This window comes from Hyperolius riggenbachi, chromosome 4 (genome assembly GCF_040937935.1).
Source record: "Hyperolius riggenbachi isolate aHypRig1 chromosome 4, aHypRig1.pri, whole genome shotgun sequence".
In the NCBI taxonomy this organism is placed as follows: Eukaryota; Metazoa; Chordata; class Amphibia; order Anura; family Hyperoliidae; genus Hyperolius; species Hyperolius riggenbachi.
Window position 1 is genome coordinate 118,203,132 of NC_090649.1, and position 18,368 is coordinate 118,221,499.

General features: G+C 46.5%; 1 protein-coding gene across 5 annotated transcripts in view; it reads right to left on the reverse strand.

The window, feature by feature from the left end:
- Positions 1–2,674: 2,674 nt before the first annotated feature.
- LOC137571403 (saxiphilin-like) overlaps positions 2,675–18,368 on the reverse strand; it is a 135,579-nt gene continuing 119,885 nt past the window's right edge. For all 5 annotated transcript variants that reach the window (XM_068280431.1, XM_068280432.1, XM_068280430.1 and 2 more), the window contains 3 exons: positions 10,257–10,441; positions 8,061–8,259; positions 2,675–2,809 (listed from right to left, as the gene is read on the reverse strand). In XM_068280431.1, the coding sequence (XP_068136532.1) occupies positions 2,772–2,809; positions 8,061–8,259; positions 10,257–10,441 (422 nt within the window). In that variant the 3' untranslated portion in view covers positions 2,675–2,771. The remainder of the gene's footprint in view (positions 2,810–8,060; positions 8,260–10,256; positions 10,442–18,368) is intronic.

An 18,368-nucleotide genomic window follows, 5' to 3' on the forward strand; every position in this document is an offset into this window, starting at 1 on the left:
GGGTCATAGGGAAGACACCAGGGTGGGAGGGGAATCTGGGAAAAGAGATAAGATTACCTACAATCATGCTAATCTAAATTGCCTGGAGCTTGCTTCTCTGCTCACTACAGAAGTAGAAGTCGGCTGTCAGCACCTGTATCACTGCCTTCTGTAACACAAACTGCCACCTCTCCCTGCTAATGTCCCAGCTGCAGCACAGCAATCATTCTCTCTACTCACCATGCAGCTCTGCACATTCACTCACTGAAGACTGTGTAGAGAGCGAGGATACACATTGCCCATGGGACAGAAAGCGGTGGGTGCTACATCTAGTGCAGGAAGTAGTACAGTCCTCTGCACTGCCTGATGCTATTTTCCCGAATGTTGCCCAAACTATGAAAAAAGGTCCCAGGTGGAAGAACACAGTGACTGAGCACCACAGCGGCACCCCTAGCCATGGCTACACCTGGTGCTGTGAGCACCTGCAGCCTCGTGGTAGGTACGCCACTGGTACCAGCCATAATACTTTTAGCCACAGAACAAGCATGCAAATCAGATATTTCTGAGTGAAGTGTGACTGAGTCCGCTGCATGCTTGTTTCAGGTGTGTGATTCAGACACTACTGATGCATAAAATATCAGCAGGACAGCCAGGAAACTGGTATTGTTTAAAAGGAAATACAAATGGCATCCTCCATATCTTTTCAATTCAAGAATTGCAATCAATTTTCCTGACTGATTGTAACATTTCAAAAATCTAACCAATGTACCACGCATGCGTGTTCAATTTTTACCCAATTAAGAAAAAAATGAGTGAAAAATCTGAGAAAATTGCTTGGGAGTATATATTGGGAAATTGACAATCTACCCTGCACCATTCAGTTTTCATAAAAATTGATCAGAGAAATCCAGCACTCCCAATCAGCTTTTATTGAATAAAAACAGGAAATCCGATTTTCTTGCTCAAATAAAAAAAAAAGCTTGCATTTTTGGGGGGAAAATCCGATTGCTGTAAAATCGGATCACTTTATTGTAGCGTGTGTGGCCACCTTTACATTTGTTTGCGTTCATGTGTTACAATAGTAGTTTCCTGTGCTATGAGTAAAGTAGTACATTGCATATGAGTGTATATTACCTGGTCCGCTCCTATTTATGGGGAAGGCAAAACTGCACATTGATTTTTAACTGTATCACTGCCATAGTTCTTAGCTGTCCCTTTTTTTTTTTTTTGGAAGGTTAGTGTTAGGGATCGGGAAGAGACATACAGAAGGGGGAGGGAGAATAGGAATAAGTATCAGGAAGAGCCTACTGTTGGAGGGTAGTTTAGTGCTAGACATGAGAGAGGGATTAAATGTGGGGGGTGTTTGGATTAGTCATCAGAAAGTGAAAGTGGATTTAGCATTGTGGGAATTGCTTAGGGTTAGGCAGTAGATGGGGAAATTAACTCAACAACAAAACATTTATAAAGCGCTTTTCTCCTATAGGACCCAAAGCGCGTAAGCCTGTCTCAGATTAGTACATAGTGATGTGCACAGAGGAAAAAGTAATGTGATCTTAATAAATGCCAGACTAAACAGGTGACTTTTCAGTTTTGATTTAAACATGTCCAGGGTTGGAGCTGTCTTCATGAAGTTTGGCAAGGCATTCTACAGGGTTGGTGCAGCAGGACTGAAAGCTCTGGCTCCAAAGGTTTTTAGTTGAACTCTGGGGGTAGTCAAGTTGAATCCTTTTGATCCAAGGTTGCGGGAGGTGTGACGCAGTTGCAAGAAATCAGGAACCTAAAAAATAATATCAGTAATTCCTTTACTGATACTCGGCTTTCCAGGAACCGGCACCTAAACTCATGTCAAATCCATACGCCCAATTATCCCTCCCCAAACACACACAACGTATTCCTGTCTTAGTGTCTTTAGATTGTGCTTTGCAGGCTCAATTATAGTCATAATCAATTAGACTCAAGTATTAGTTAGTAATTAGCGGGTTCGATTGTTTTCCACTAATGCATATGGCTGTTCTTGTGCCTGTCAGGTGTGACATTTGCCAGGCTGCTCAGTGCTATGAAAGGCAGCATTCACCAGAGAGAGAGAGGACTTCTGTGCAATGTTCACTGCTTTTTTTTTTTTTTGAAAAATGATGAATCATGTAAATGCTGAGAAACTGAATAAACTGTAGGCCGAGCAGCAGAAAATCCCAGCCAGCTGTAGAGGAAATGTGGAGATTATTCTATGTGCAGAGGAATAAGGCTATACATTTAGTGCAACTGATTTTGATTTTAAAAACACCTCAGAGTCCCTTTAACGGGCGTAAGCTCTTAACCCACTACACCATCCAGCTGCATTCAGCCATTCATGTATATGAGCCCTAAGGTATATGAAAAAAATCTTATTGCTTATGCCCCCCCCCCCCCCCCCCCCCCCCACTTGTACCAGACTTCTCTTTCTTGTGTGGGAATGACTGTCTCTCTGATTCATGTAGACTCCTGAGTGCTCTGTCCTCCGACTCTTTAGTCCTATATTGCGCTACCAACTCAAATGACTTGCCTTATCCTTGGTGTCTATCTGGGGAGATTATAGAGGACGTCACTCATATAGCACAACCCCTCAATACAGCCAAGAGTGTTGGGGATTTCTTTTTTTGGTGCATCCCAGCAGTTTATTGGTGCTTTCCACACCAAACATAATAACTATGACAACATGTGTGATAATAACATTTTTTATTACAGAAAGTCAAGATTGTCAAACTTTATAAAACAGTGATATGAAATAAGAAGCACATGTTTGTTGTGAGAGCTTCTTAACAGTGCTTGAAGTTGCAGGCAGATATCAGCCCCCCTGAAACAGGAAACACAACAATGTAATGATTAAAAATTCACGTCACAGCTATTATACAGTTTTATAGAGCAGCCCACATTGGACCAGTCATAGAAATTTAAGAACTCATCAGAAAGCATAAAACCTCAATGTAACCTAAAATGCCACCCTTTATATGCTAGTTGTAATGCATTTTTATATCTGACTTCTTCAGTCCACCTGAAGCCCACCACCTATACAAATACACCCTGGGGGAGATTTATCAACGCATTGCCAACAGTTTTTTCTTCTTAATCTGTTCTAACCAGCAGGGAGAACAGTTCTGCATGATAATAAGAACCTTCTTAAATCCTAGGTAATAGTGGCAATTTAGCAAGAATTTCTAGAGCTGCACTACAGTTAAGAAAAGTGCAAATCCATCCCTAAACTGCTGCAGATTAAGAAGTGCTTGATAGCAGTTGTACAGGTGTAGAACCGCTGGCTAGACATGATTTGTGTGGTGTAGTGTTGATCGAACACCCAGTTATTCGAGCTCGGGTCGGCTCGGCCGAACATAGTCCAGATGTTCGGTATATTCGGCCAAACTCCGAGCCTAATTGAAGTTAATGGGGACCCGAGCCTGCCTAAAAAAAACTTGCAAAATGAGAGAAACTTCTGCAAAATGGGTTGGAAATAGTGTGTGTGTGTGTGTGTGTGGGGGGGGGGGGGGAGGGGGGCATGCAATAAAGTGTGTACTGAGTACAAGTACTGAGGAGGAATTCAGCAGGTGGGAGGAGCACCAACAATAAGCAACAGTAAGATTCAATAAACTGTGGTTTTTTATGGGCACAACTGTTTCCAGCCGGCACTGAGAGTACTTTTTTTTCCTCGAACAATGAGCACTGTGGCTGGCCTGGCTGGCAGTGCTGGCACCTAACCACTAGCTCTGTCTCCTAAAATCCTACCTATTCCCGGCTAAACCCCAATGCGAATGGCGGAGCCAGCCGCGCGTTCAGGTATTTATATACCTGAACACGTGACCCGCTCGGCCAATCACAGCTATGGTCACAGCCAGCTAAGCTGTGTGACCATAGCTGTGGAAAAAGCATTGTCGCCACTTATTGGCTGCCTGCAAAGACGCCAATAAGCGAGGGGAGGAGACTGAACAGCGTGGCCGAGCACCATGCGGTGCTCGGCTGTGCTCGACCTGAACCCGAACACGCAAATGTTCGGGGAATAACGAACAGTGCTGAGCACTGTTCGATCAACACTAGTGTGGTGCTCCTCCCACCTGCTGAATTCCTCCTCAGAGCCTGCTGCTATCCATACAGCAGGTGTGTTGGTTTCCGTCAGCAACAGCAATTCCCCTCACACACTGCACTGTCTGAGAGATCTTCCTAGCTCCTCCTATTATACAACAGTTTTAGAAGGAATCTGCACTATATAATGATTTCTTAAGATGCCTGAGACAGTTCTGCATGGATTTCTAAAAACCTACTAATATTTTGTCTCAGACACTCTTGATAAATCTGGCCCACTGTTTGCTAAATGAAAATTGGAACATGTTATTTCTCGTGGAAACATCATGGTCACATGACAGCTAGGCTTCTTCCACCCCACCTTCCAGCACGTAGAGTCAGGTGCCTCAGCTAAGCACTATAATACAGTTGCCAGAGAAGACGGGTCTGACACCTCTGACAGTCTTCCTTCACTGCCTCCCTCTACAACAGAGATTCATGGTAGCTGTGTTTTAATCCGAAGGGCTCTTTCACACTAGGCATCGCGTGCACAAACCCAATTTTGTGCACGCATTATGACCTACTGCGACGCTAGTTCTAATTAAAAAAACTTATGGCGGATGATTAAAAGCTCCCAAAGCTGTCTGGAACGCTTTGTCTAATGTGAAAGATAACAAGATAGTCAATAGACTTTCATGTTACCCCGCTTACCCCATCCTAGGAGCGATCTGTCAAAATGAACGGATCAGCATCTAGTGTGAAAGAGCCCTTAGATAAAGTATCTGGACCTAAGGGGATTGGTCCAAAAGAAGGGGATCAAAGGATACTGAATTATGACTGGCTTATATTCTTATTGTGTGGGAATAGGTGGAGTTCAGCTGTAATGAGAAAACTGGTACACTGTTGATTAAGGATGAGCGAGGACATTTGCGTAAAGAAAAATTGTGCGGGAGTGTGCGGTTGGCATGGGCTGTGTATGCGATGGTTAACTCAAACTCATCTAAAGCCTTTACCTTTTTCTGATGCGCTTCACGCCACATTCCATTTTCTTACACTTCCACCTTCAGAGCAGAAATTCTGGTTTAGAAAGCAGAAGTGTAAAAAGATAGAATGCAGCCTGGAGCGCATCAGAAGACATGCGGCTGCTTAGGTGAGTTAGGCCCGGTTCACATTAGCGTTTTTTCCAGAACGTAACCGGAACGTATACTACAAACGGAACGAATGTGAAAGAGATCCAATTCATATGCGTCCGTTGGTACGGATACGTTCTGTCCGTTCCGGTCCCCGGACCTAAAAATTGCTTCAGGCCCTAATTTTCCAGACCGTTCTGCTTAGCGGAATGGATCCGGACAAAAATGCTGCAGCATTGGGGCAATGGAAAACGGAACGCTTCTTCACACTGGTGAAGAAACGGATCGTTCCACGGGGCATGGGGGCATGGGCCGACGCAAATCTAACAACGGAAATGTGAGGGGAGGGTGCAGCAGCCGGGCGGGTGAGGGAGGGTGTATACATCCCTAATCTTACGTAGCCAGTGGTAGAGGCTTCCGTCTTCTTCCGCGTCATGTGACCACATGACGTGTCATGTGACTAGTCACATAACGCGATGTGTAGTCACAGCGGAAGAAGAGGAAGCCTCTACCGCCGGCTGCTACGGAAGATTAGGTATGTATTGCTGAGTGAAAACTGATCCGATCAATCATTGATCACTATTTAAACCGGGCCACGGACTGAGCCATCCGGATCCGTTGAAGCGGAGACCGGATCCGCTTACCGGATCCTTTTGGCTCAGAACGCAGATGTGAACCGGACCTTAGCCCCTGAATACACCACCTGTTCCCCCACCCACTCCGGGATGATTTCGCTCGGTGAGCAAAATCTTTTTTGCTCATCTCAACCGATGATATTATGTAAATATTTTGAGTAATGCAATATTCATGTTTCCACTATATACAGGGTGAGATGCTCACTCCTTCATGAGTCCCCCTGATAATGTATGACAGCACAGGGGTAGTTCACTACTTATGGTTGTATAAAATGGTTGCGTAATATGTAGAAGCAGCTTTTTAGTAGGAATTAAAGGGATAAAGCTCACTTCAATGCAAATCAAATAAATTGTTGCTGAAAAAGAAATGCATTTTTGTCATTAAATCAAGTCAAATGTATTACTGTTGAATTAAACAGACCCAGCACTGAAAATTTAGTTTTTTTTTAAGGAATCATTGCTTTTAACCCTCCTGGAGGTAAGCCCAAGCTGAGCTCGGACTATGCCGCCGGAAGGCACCGCTCAGGCCCCGCTGGGCCGATTTGCATAATTTTTTTTTGCTACACGCAGCTAGCACTTTGCTAGCTGTGTGTGCAGTCCGATCGCCGCCGATCCGCCGCTATCCATCGCGCCGCAGCCGCCCCCCCCAGACCCCGTGCACTGCCTGGCCAATCAGTGCCAGGCAGCGCTGAGGGGTGGATCGGAGTCCCCTTTGACGTCACAACGTCGATGAAGTCGGTGACGTCATCCCGCCCGTCGCCATGGGGGAAGCCCTCCAGGAGATCCTGTTCTTTGAACGGGATCTCCTGATCTCCGATTGCTGGAAGCGATCGGAGGGGCTGGGGGGATGCCGCTGAGCAGTGGCTATCATGTAGCGAGACCTTGTCTCGCTACATGATATATAAAAAGTATTTAATTTTAATAAACCACCAGGAGGGTTAACCTCCCTGGCAGTTAATTTTTTTTTTCAAATGGGAAAAAATCCTTTTTTTAAAAAATGTTTTGTTTTTGTTTCATGTAAAGCTACCAGAGTGGTAGCTACATGAAACACCACTAGAGGGCGCATGTGTCCCTCTAGTGCGATCGTCGCCGGCACTAATAGCAAACAGGGGAGCGCGTATATAACGCGTTCCCCTGTTTGGCTTCTCCTGTCGCCATGGCGACGATCGGAATGACGTCATGGACGTCAGCCGACGTCCTGACGTCAGGCGCACCCGATCCAGCCCATAGCGCTGCCCGGAGCTCATTGGTCCGGGCAGCGCAGGGCTCTGGCAGGGGGGGGCCCTCTTTCGCCGCTGCGTGCAGGCGATCGTTGCAGAGCGGCGGCGATCAAGCTGTGCGCGCGGCTAGCAAAGTGCTGGCTGCGCGCACAGCACTTTGAATGGGGCGAATCGCCCAAATAGAGCCGGAGAAATCCTCCTGCGCGGCATAGCCCGAGCTCAGCTCGGGCTTACCGTCAGGGAGGTTAAAGCAAATCTGAAGCAAAAATAAACTTATGAGATAGTGAATCGCATGTGTAGTGCAGCTAAGAAATAGGGCATTAGCAGCAAAAGAAAAAATTATCTTTTTCTTTTACAGTACATGAAGTTGTTGTCTATGCAAAAGAACTTCTCTAAGTTATTGACCAACGTTGTCCAATACAGTCCGGTTTTATAAACAGTGAGAGACAGCTTGAGATAGGGTTTTACTGCAGGAAGTTTCCTGGGGTCATTAGCTCTGCTCTTTTATAGCTTAAAATACAGTGTGGTTTCTAAACTGCAAATATGACAGAATGACGCAATGTTATAAATAAAACTATATAACTAAAAATAAAAATATGAGATGAGATTTTCTTTGCTACTAATGTTCTATTATTTATCCATACTACACATAGAATTCATTATAGCATACGTTTATTTTCGCTTCAGTGTCACTTAAGTAAGTAGTTCAATAAAAAAGGTTAAAAAAAGTAAACTTTGACAACATTGCTCATTAGTAACTCCAATAAGGCCCGTTCTCCACTTGTGGGTTGCTTATCACATTTTCAGCAATGCACAGTGTACGCACTACGTACTGCACTGACTGATGTTTCCAACCATGCTTTGCGCTTCAGTGCGGTGATCTGCACTGCATCAGAGAGACTTGGAGACTAATAAAAGTGCTGTGTGTTATATGTGCTGCTACGGCCACCTGCGTTGCTAGAAGCATGCAAAAGGGGACAGGGCATAAGTAGTACTGTAATTTCTTTCTACTGCTTCTAGTTTGCATATAAAATAGTTGATTGTTTTTAGACTGTTGGTTGAGCATTTACCTGTTTGCTTAAAGCATGTGTTTGGACTGAGCACAACTGTTCTATAAGGTTTTCCAAACAAATCCTCCATAATGTTTTTTGGTTGTCTGTCAAATTCATAGAAGCATTCCGTATCATCTCTGAAGAGGAGGTGCTGGCCTTTAGTCGATGAGAATAACTGGAACATATCCTTTTCAAATCCTTTCTTTCCAAACAGTGACTGCAGAACAACATAAACTTTGTATAAGGCATGGCTTTGTAGGGCGTCCATAAATATGTGATGATTATCAACTAATTAAAGTGAACCTCCAGACTAAAAATCTACTCAGCAGCACTGAAAAGGCTTGGTGTTTCTTTAACAGTTTCACAGCATCAGAACTTTGTTTTTCTTACCAAAGCCTCATTTTTAGCTGCAGAAAAGCTAAGCTCTGCCCCATTAAAGAAAACTGCCCGGGCATTTTTCCCCTGATGCTTTGTAAAGCATAATGGGATTTCTGATGTTATTGTTGCTTAGCAGCTGGGAAGGAATGATCAGGACACAAGACAGTTGGAACTGTGTCTCATGCTCCCTGTCACCTCCTTTCAACCAAAAAGATGACTGCTCTTATGAAATCACAAACATTTGCCTGTCTTTTAAAACAGGGTGGGTAAGAGATTATATTACCTTTCTATTTTAATTAACATAACTAATGTAACTTAATGACAGTATGTTTGTTTAGGCTGAAGTTCCTCTTTAACCAGAAAAAGTAAAGTGAAGAAAAGGCTAAACTATGTATAATAATTATTACCATATTATTCTCACCATAAAATCCAAATGACCATAAGATGCATTTAGGTTTAGAGGGGAAAAACCAGGGAAAAAAAGATTCTAAACCTGGTGCTTCCAATCCATCCATGGTGCAGTGGTGTCTTGTGAAGCTTTTCCTCCCATGCTGTCTCCATCTCCTAAACTACACTGCCCAACTATACTAACCCCTGCCATTCAGCATTTTGCCACGATTACAGGTGTGATCGCCAGATGTGATTACAATTCCCTATGTAAAAAAAAAAGGGAGTTCGCAAAACAAGACACATAGCATCGTGTTTGCTATGCGATTTACAGTATATGCGCTCCCATTCTTTTAACCTAATGACAAGCACAGGAAAAATGCAGTATGCACTACGTTTGTGATTTGGCTAAAAAAATTTAACCAGACCACTGTATGCAGTGCACCATGATTACTGTGTTACAGTAATCAAGGTGCTCTTGTGATCAGCAAAATGCACTCGCTTCGAAAATTGGATCAAAGCGCATATGAAAGGGCCCTAATAGAATGTTTCATAGCTCTAAGATTTATAAGCTTGTTGATGAATGATTATTTCACTGGTTGCTGTGCATATTGTTGTATCTACTTCTACAATTACACTAAATAAGCTCTCATCTCTGTGTATGAGAGACTTAGTCTAAATACTTACAGCACTTTTGACCCGAGGAAAAGCTACTTAAGATAACCACAGAGGTTTATGCTGCATCCACATAACTCAGTACATTGTCCAGTCCTTTATTCTCTCCTCCCAGCTATCATATTCACTCTTTGAAGATGTGACTTTAGACGAAATACAATACAAATATTTCAGACAGGAAGAGGCGGGCTTTCTGTGATGTTCCTTCCCATCACTATCACTTTTCCTCCTTTTCCTCGCCCTATTTACTCCACTGCCTCTTTCTGTCTGAAAATTTGACTCTAGCCAAAAGTCAGATTTTTAAAAAAGTGATGGGGGGGGGGGGGGGGGTTAGGGGCTGGGGGAAACAAAGAGAGAAACACACAAAGCACAAATGTGTGTGGATCAAGCATGAACACCTCTGTGTGACTTGAAACACAGGTGTCCTTTAAAGTGTACCTGAGACTGCGGAATAAAAAGGGAGGCACCCTGGGGGAAGGTGAGGGGCACATCCGTGCTCATGGGGCTAGAGGAAGCCGCCGGGTAAGTATAAAATCTTTCTATCCCGTATCCCGAGGTCTCAGGTTTCCCTTAAATCTAATACCTGCATGATTTTTAAGACTGGCCCCACCTCCTTTTTCATTTTCATGAGATTTGGAAATTATATGTCCACTTTGCACAAATACCTTCGATTTCAGCATGTTAAACTCAAGCAGTGATGACCTATAGAAATACACTGTAGAAAGGACTACTCAGATTCCTTAAAGTGCTGAATAAAGGTTACCACACACTTACGTGCTGATTAAGCATAATTCTTACAACATCAGTGACACTCTCCTCTCGGGTGACTATGGTACCACTCCACAATCCAGCTATCTTGCAGTCCTTGTAATTACTGACAGGGGCACGTGAACCATCAGGGCATAATAATTCAAAGTCTGATGATTTCAGGTCTTTAGCCCAGTCTGCAGAATTTTTACCTAAAATATATAAAATCACACTTATAAAACTCAAACTAACCTGTGCAATCAGATACCCAATACATCTCAGCTGGTGGCATGTGTAGGAATTATTCCATGCTGCCCTGTGACTGAGAGATTTATCCTCTTCCTGTTAGAACAGGAAGTGACAGGAAAATCTCTGCACATACAAAAGAGCAATACAAATTTAAAATATCATATACAGTGGTGTGAAAAACTATTTGCCCCTTTCCTGATTTCTTATTCTTTTGCATGTTTGTCACACTTAAATGTTTCTGCTCATCAAAAACCGTTAACTATTAGTCAAAGATAACATAATTGAACACAAAATGCAGTTTTAAATGATGTTTTTATTATTTAGTGAGAAAAAAAACTCAAAACCTACATGGCCCTGTGTGAAAAAGAAATTGCCCCCTGAACCTAATAACTGGTTGGGCCACCCTTAGCAGCAATAACTGCAATCAAGCATTTGCAATAACTTGCAACGAGTCTTTTACAGCGCTCTGGAGGAATTTTGGCCCACTCATCTTTGCAGAATTGTTGTAATTCAGCTTTATTTGAGGGTTTTTTAGCATGAACCGCCTTTTTAAGGTCATGCCACCACATCTCAATAGGATTCAGGTCAGGACTTTGACTAGGCCTCTCCAAAGTCTTCATTTTGTTTTTCTTCAGCCATTCAGAGGTGAATTTGCTGGTGTGTTTTGGGTCATTGTCCTGCTGCAGCACCCAAGATCGCTTCAGCTTGAGTTGACGAACAGATGGCCGGACATTCTCCTTCAGGATTTTTTGGCAGACAGTAGAATTCATGGTTCCATCTATCACAGCATGCCTTCCAGGTCCTGAAGCAGCAAACCAACCCCAGACCATCACACTACCACTAGTGTTGGGCGAACATCTAGATGTTCGGGTTCGGGCCGAACAGGCCGAACATGGCCGCGATGTTCGGGTGTTCGACCCGAACTCCGAACATAATGGAAGTCAATGGGGACCCGAACTTTTGTGGTTTGTAAAGCCTCCTTACATGCTACATACCCCAAATTTACAGGGTATGTGCACCTTGGGAGTGGGTACAAGAGGAAAAAAAAATTAGCAAAAAGAGCTTATAGTTTTTGAGAAAATCGATTTTAAAGTTTCAAAGGGAAAACTGTCTTTTAAATGCGGGAAATGTCTGTTTTCTTTGCACAGGTAACATGTTTTTTGTCGGCATGCAGTCATAAATGTAATACATATAAGAGGTTCCAGGAAAAGGGACCGGTAACGCTAACCCAGCAGCAGCACACGTGATGGAACAGGAGGAGGGTGGCGCAGGAGGAGAAGAAGGCCACGCTTTGTGAGACACAACAACCCCGGCCTTGCATGAGGGCAAGAAGCGTGCGGATAGCATGCTTTGTACCGCCATGCAGTCATAAATGTAATAAAGATAAGTGGTTCAATAAACAGGGACCACGCGGCAACGCTAACCCAGCAGCAGCAGACGTGATGGAACAGGAGCAGGCGCAGGAGGAGAAGGCCACGCTTTGTGAGACACAACAACCCAGGCCTTGCATGAGGGCAAGAAGCGTGCGGATAGCATGCTTTGTACCGCCATGCAGTCATAAATGTAATAAAGATAAGTGGTTCAATAAACAGGGACCACGCGGCAACGCTAACCCAGCAGCAGCAGACGTGATGGAACAGGAGCAGGCGCAGGAGGAGAAGGCCACGCTTTGTGAGACACAACAACCCAGGCCTTGCATGAGGGCAAGAAGCGTGCGGATAGCATGCTTTGTACCGCCATGCAGTCATAAATGTAATAAAGATAAGTGGTTCAATAAACAGGGACCACGCGGCAACGCTAACCCAGCAGCAGCAGACGTGATGGAACAGGAGCAGGCGCAGGAGGAGAAGGCCACGCTTTGTGAGACACAACAACCCAGGCCTTGCATGTGGACAAAAAGCGTGCGGATATAGCAGCAATGCTTTTTGCCGCCATGCAGTCATAAATGTAATACAGATGAGAGGTTCAATAAACAGGGCCCGGAAACGCAACACCATCCCAGATGTTCATTGGTCATGTTACTTGGTTGGGGTCCTGGAGTGTTGCGTAGTCATTTCCAATCCAGGATTGATTCATTTTAATTTGAGTCAGACGGTCTGCATTTTCTGTAGAGAGGCGGATACGCCGATCTGTGACGATGCCTCCGGCAGCACTGAAACAGCGTTCCGACATAACGCTGGCTGCCGGGCAAGCCAGCACCTCTATTGCGTACATTGCCAGTTCGTGCCAGGTGTCTAGCTTCGATACCCAATAGTTGAAGGGTGCAGATGGATGGTTCGACACAGCTACGCCATCTGACATGTAGTCCTTGACCATCTTCTCCAGGCGATCGGTGTTGGAGGTGGATCTGCACGCTTGCTGTTCAGTGGGCTGCGGCTGCATGGGTGTCAGAAAATTTTCCCACTCCAAGGACACTGCCGATACCATTCCCTTTTGGGTACTAGCTGCGGCTTGCGTTGTTTGCTGCCCTCCTGGTCGTCCTGGGTTTGCGGAAGTCAGTCTGTTTGCGTACAACTGGCTAGAGGAGGGGGAGGATGTCAATCTCCTCTCTAAAGTCTCCACAAGGGCCTGCTGGTATTCTTCCATTTTGACCTGTCTGACTCTTTCTTCAAGCAGTTTTGGAACATTGTGTTTGTACCGTGGATCCAGAAGGGTATAAACCCAGTAATTGGTGTTGTCCAGAATGCGCACAATGCGTGGGTCACGTTCAATGCAGTCTAGCATGAATTGAGCCATGTGTGCCAGAGTCCTACCAGAATCCTCATCATCCTCTTGTGAGCGTTGTGATAGTTGTTGTGATGCATCATAGTCGTCACCTTCCTCCTGGTCTGCTTCTGCTGACCATTCGCGTTGAATTGTGGAAGTCCAACGTGCACCGCTCTGGCCCTCGTCAGTGGTGGCATGAAATTCCTGCTCCAACTCCAGCTGTTCCTCCTCCTCTTCTTCGTCATAGCTGCTGGGGCCAGCGTTCCCTGAGGCGGATGGCCTGATGTTGGTACCATCACGCTGATCGTTTTCTCCTTCAGATTCCCCCAGTTGCATCATGACAGCTGTTTCCTTGATTTTTAACATCGACCTCTTCAGTAAACACAGCAGTGGTATGGTAATGCTGACTGAAGAGTTGTCACTGCTCACAAGCAACGTGGATTGCTCAAAATTTTGGAGGACTTGGCAGAGGTCCAACATGTTGGCCCAATCGGATCCACAGAAGCTTGGCAGCTGGCCGGATGCGCCTCGGTACTGCGCCGTCATGTACTGGACCACTGCACTCTTCTGCTCGCAAAAGCGGGCTAGCATGTGCAGCGTAGAATTCCAGCGCGTAGGGACATCACACAGCAAGCGATGGTGGGGGAGATTGAAGCGCTCCTGCATCTTGGCGAGTGCCCCCGAAGCAGTACTGGAATTTCTACAATGTTTGGACACTCGACGCACCTTCAACAGCAGATCGGGCACGCCTGGGTATGTCCTCAGGAACCGCTGAACTACTAGGTTCATCACGTGCGCCAGGCAAGGGATGTGTGTCAGCTTAGCCAACCTTAAAGCGCGAATGAGATTACTCCCATTATCACACACAACCATGCCCGGTTTCAGGTCCAGCGGTGCCAGCCACAAATCCGTCTGTTCCTTTATTCCCCTCCAAATTTCCTCCCCTGTGTGCTGCTTATCCCCAAGGCAGATTAGCTTCAGCAACGCTTGCTGACGCATGCCAACAGCTGTGCTGCACTGCTTCCACGATCCTACTGCTGCTGGGTTAGCGTTTCCGGATGAGGTACAGCTTTGAGATGCGTTGGAGGAGAAGGAGTCAGAGAGGTAGGTGCTGCTGTTATCCAGTGGGAGGGACGGCGGTGCAGCTGTTTGTGGCGTGGGCAACACCCGTGCCGTAGCAGGTGAGGAATCGCTGCCAGGCTCCACAAGGTTCACCCAGTGCGCGGTAAGGGAGATGTATCGACCCTGGCCGAACGCACTCGTCCAGGTGTCAGTGGTGAGGTGAACCTTGCAGGCAACGGCATTCTTCAAGCTTCGGGTTATTTTGCTGACCACGTGCTCATGCAACTCAGGCACTGCAGAGCGTGCAAAGTGGTAGCGGCTGGGAACCACGTAACGTGGGATGGCCACTGACATCATGCCCTTGAAGCTGTTTGTCTCCACCAATCGATATGGCAGCATTTCGCAGGCCAGAAGCTTGGCTATGCTGGCTGTTACTGCCACGGCCCGGGGGTCATTTGCTGGCAATTTCCTCTTGCGCTCAAACATCTCCGACACAGACAACTGAACCGTAGCGCTGCACACGGAAGGGCTGTTGGTTGTTGTGTTTGATGAACACTGGGAGACCTCAAGAGCACTACTCCGGAAAGTGACAGTGTCAGCGTCGTCTGATGTTTGTGAATGTTGTGAACCACGCAATGGCTGGGCTACTGCTGCTGCTGAGGCGGGTCTGGTGAACCCAAGGGAGGCAGTGTTGTTTCTGGTACCCTGTCCTGACGCGTTTGCCCAAAGAGTGGGATGTTTGGATAGCATGTGACGGCTCATGCTGGTGGTGGAGAGGTTGTTAATATTTTTCCCCCTGCTCAGGCGGGTCTTGCACACCTTGCAAATCGCCATGGTAACATCCTCAGTGCAGTCTTCAAAGAAAGCCCAGACTTTGGAGCACCTGCCTCCTTGCTGGCGATTTCTGTTTGCTCCTCTTTTGCCTCTCACTTGAACTTCCATGCTTGTGGTGCCTGAAATTGCGCGCCGCCTACCTTGTGGCACAAGGCGAACTCGTGCAGCAGTGTGTTCTTCAACAGACTCATCTGTGCTGCTGCTACGACGGCGATGTTCTCGTTCACAAACAAAATCTGGGTCTCTGTCCACATTGTCCATACCCTCCTCTTCCATCTCCTCAAACTCGTCATATGTCATTGTGGGCCACCGCCGTGGAGTAGAGCTCCCCACAACAACCTCTGCGCAGCACACTCCAACGTCGTCTTCCAGATCTTGTCGGCCGACCTCCTGCAATTGCAACCCCTCCTGCCCAAATTGCTCTGGGATTTGGGTTTCCGAGTCCTCTTCGGACTCGCCTTGTATTTCAGTGCGCGGTGCATTTCCCACAGTTAACGGTTGTGAATCCAGGCACAACATTTCTGGCTGTTCCTCCATTGACCTTTGAAAGGTGGAAGTTTGTTGGGCTGGGAATAGCTCCTGCGAATACCCCATTGTGTCCTGAGGTAATTCATCGGACTGGTTATCTGGCAGTTGTGTGCGTGGTGTCGCTGCCGGTTGTGTCAGCTTTGTGCCCACTGGCTCCTTGTAACTGGCTGAGGACTCGGACCTCGTGCGTGATGTGCTGGTGCTGCTTAACCCACTGCTGGACGCTTGAGAGGTCATCCAAGTAATTATCTGGTCCTGTTCTTTTGGATTTGTGAGGGTTGTTGTCCTGGACAACATGGGCGGTATTGAGTGGGTTTTCTTGGGTGCTCCCCTGTGGCCTGTACGTGAACCGTCAGGGGAAACACCTCTTCCCTTGCCCCTCCCTCTTTCACCGGATTTCTTCCTCATTTCACTTATCCTTACAGTACACGCTGACTGGCAGCAGTACAGTGGCAGTACAGAAATGCTATACAGTACCACTATTCCCAGCAGCGACACAGAGCACAATGCTATACAGTGACGGGTGAGCGGTGTACCACTATTCCCAGCAGCGACACAGAGCACAATGCTATACAGTGACGGGTGAGCGGTGTACCACTATTCCCAGCAGCGACACAGAGCACAATGCTATACAGTGACGGGTGAGCGGTGTACCACTATTCCCAGCAGCGACACAGAGCACAATGCTATACAGTGGCGAACGAGCGGTGTACCACTATTCCCAGCAGACACAGAACAGTACACAGAATGCTATATAGTGTGGCTGAACGAGCGGTGTACCACTATTCCCAGCAGACACAGAACAGTACACAGAATGCTATATAGTGTGGCTGAACGAGCGGTGTACTACTGTTCCCAGCAGACACAGAACAGTACACAGAATGCTATATAGTGTGGCTGAACGAGCGGTGTACTACTGTTCCCAGCAGACACAGAACAGTACACAGAATGCTATATAGTGTGGCTGAACGAGCGGTGTACCACTGTTCCCAGCAGACACAGAACAGTACACAGAATGCTATATAGTGTGGCTGAACGAGCGGTGTACCACTATTCCCAGCAGACACAGAACAGTACACAGAATGCTATATAGTGTGGCTGAACGAGCGGTGTACCACTATTCCCAGCAGACACAGAACAGTACACAGAATGCTATATAGTGTGGCTGAACGAGCGGTGTACTACTGTTCCCAGCAGACACAGAACAGTACACAGAATGCTATATAGTGTGGCTGAACGAGCGGTGTACCACTGTTCCCAGCAGACACAGAACAGTACACAGAATGCTATATAGTGTGGCTGAACGAGCGGTGTACCACTATTCCCAGCAGACACAGAACAGTACACAGAATGCTATATAGTGTGGCTGAACGAGCGGTGTACCACTATTCCCAGCAGACACAGAACAGTACACAGAATGCTATATAGTGTGGCTGAACGAGCGGTGTACTACTGTTCCCAGCAGACACAGAACAGTACACAGAATGCTATATAGTGTGGCTGAACGAGCGGTGTACTACTGTTCCCAGCAGACACAGAACAGTACACAGAATGCTATATAGTGTGGCTGAACGAGCGGTGTACCACTATTCCCAGCAGACACAGAACAGTACACAGAATGCTATATAGTGTGGCTGAACGAGCGGTGTACCACTATTCCCAGCAGACACAGAACAGTACACAGAATGCTATATAGTGTGGCTGAACGAGCGGTGTACCACTGTTCCCAGCAGACACAGAACAGTACACAGAATGCTATATAGTGTGGCTGAACGAGCGGTGTACTACTGTTCCCAGCAGACACAGAACAGTACACAGAATGCTATATAGTGTGGCTGAACGAGCGGTGTACTACTGTTCCCAGCAGACACAGAACAGTACACAGAATGCTATATAGTGTGGCTGAACGAGCGGTGTACTACTGTTCCCAGCAGACACAGAACAGTACACAGAATGCTATATAGTGTGGCTGAACGAGCGGTGTACTACTGTTCCCAGCAGACACAGAACAGTACAAAGAATGCTATATAGTGTGGCTGAACGAGCGGTGTACTACTGTTCCCAGCAGACACAGAACAGTACACAGAATGCTATATAGTGTGGCTGAACGAGCGGTGTACTACTGTTCCCAGCAGACACAGAACAGTACACAGAATGCTATATAGTGTGGCTGAACGAGCGGTGTACCACTGTTCCCAGCAGACACAGAACAGTACACAGAATGCTATATAGTGTGGCTGAACGAGCGGTGTACTACTGTTCCCAGCAGACACAGAACAGTACACAGAATGCTATATAGTGTGGCTGAACGAGCGGTGTACTACTGTTCCCAGCAGACACAGAACAGTACACAGAATGCTATATAGTGTGGCTGAACGAGCGGTGTACTACTGTTCCCAGCAGACACAGAACAGTACACAGAATGCTATATAGTGTGGCTGAACGAGCGGTGTACCACTGTTCCCAGCAGACACAGAACAGTACACAGAATGCTATATAGTGTGGCTGAACGAGCGGTGTACTACTGTTCCCAGCAGTGACACACAATGACTGGGGGGGACCCTGGCTAGCGTGGCTGGAGCGCGAACTACCCTGCCTGCCTACCCAAAGCTAAACCCACAGACAAATGGCGGAGATATGACGTGGTTCGGGTATTTATTTACCCGAACCACGTGACAGTTCGGCCAATCAGAGCGCGTTCGGGTCCGAACCACGTGACCCGTTCGGCCAATCACAGCGCTACCCGAACGTTCGGGGAAC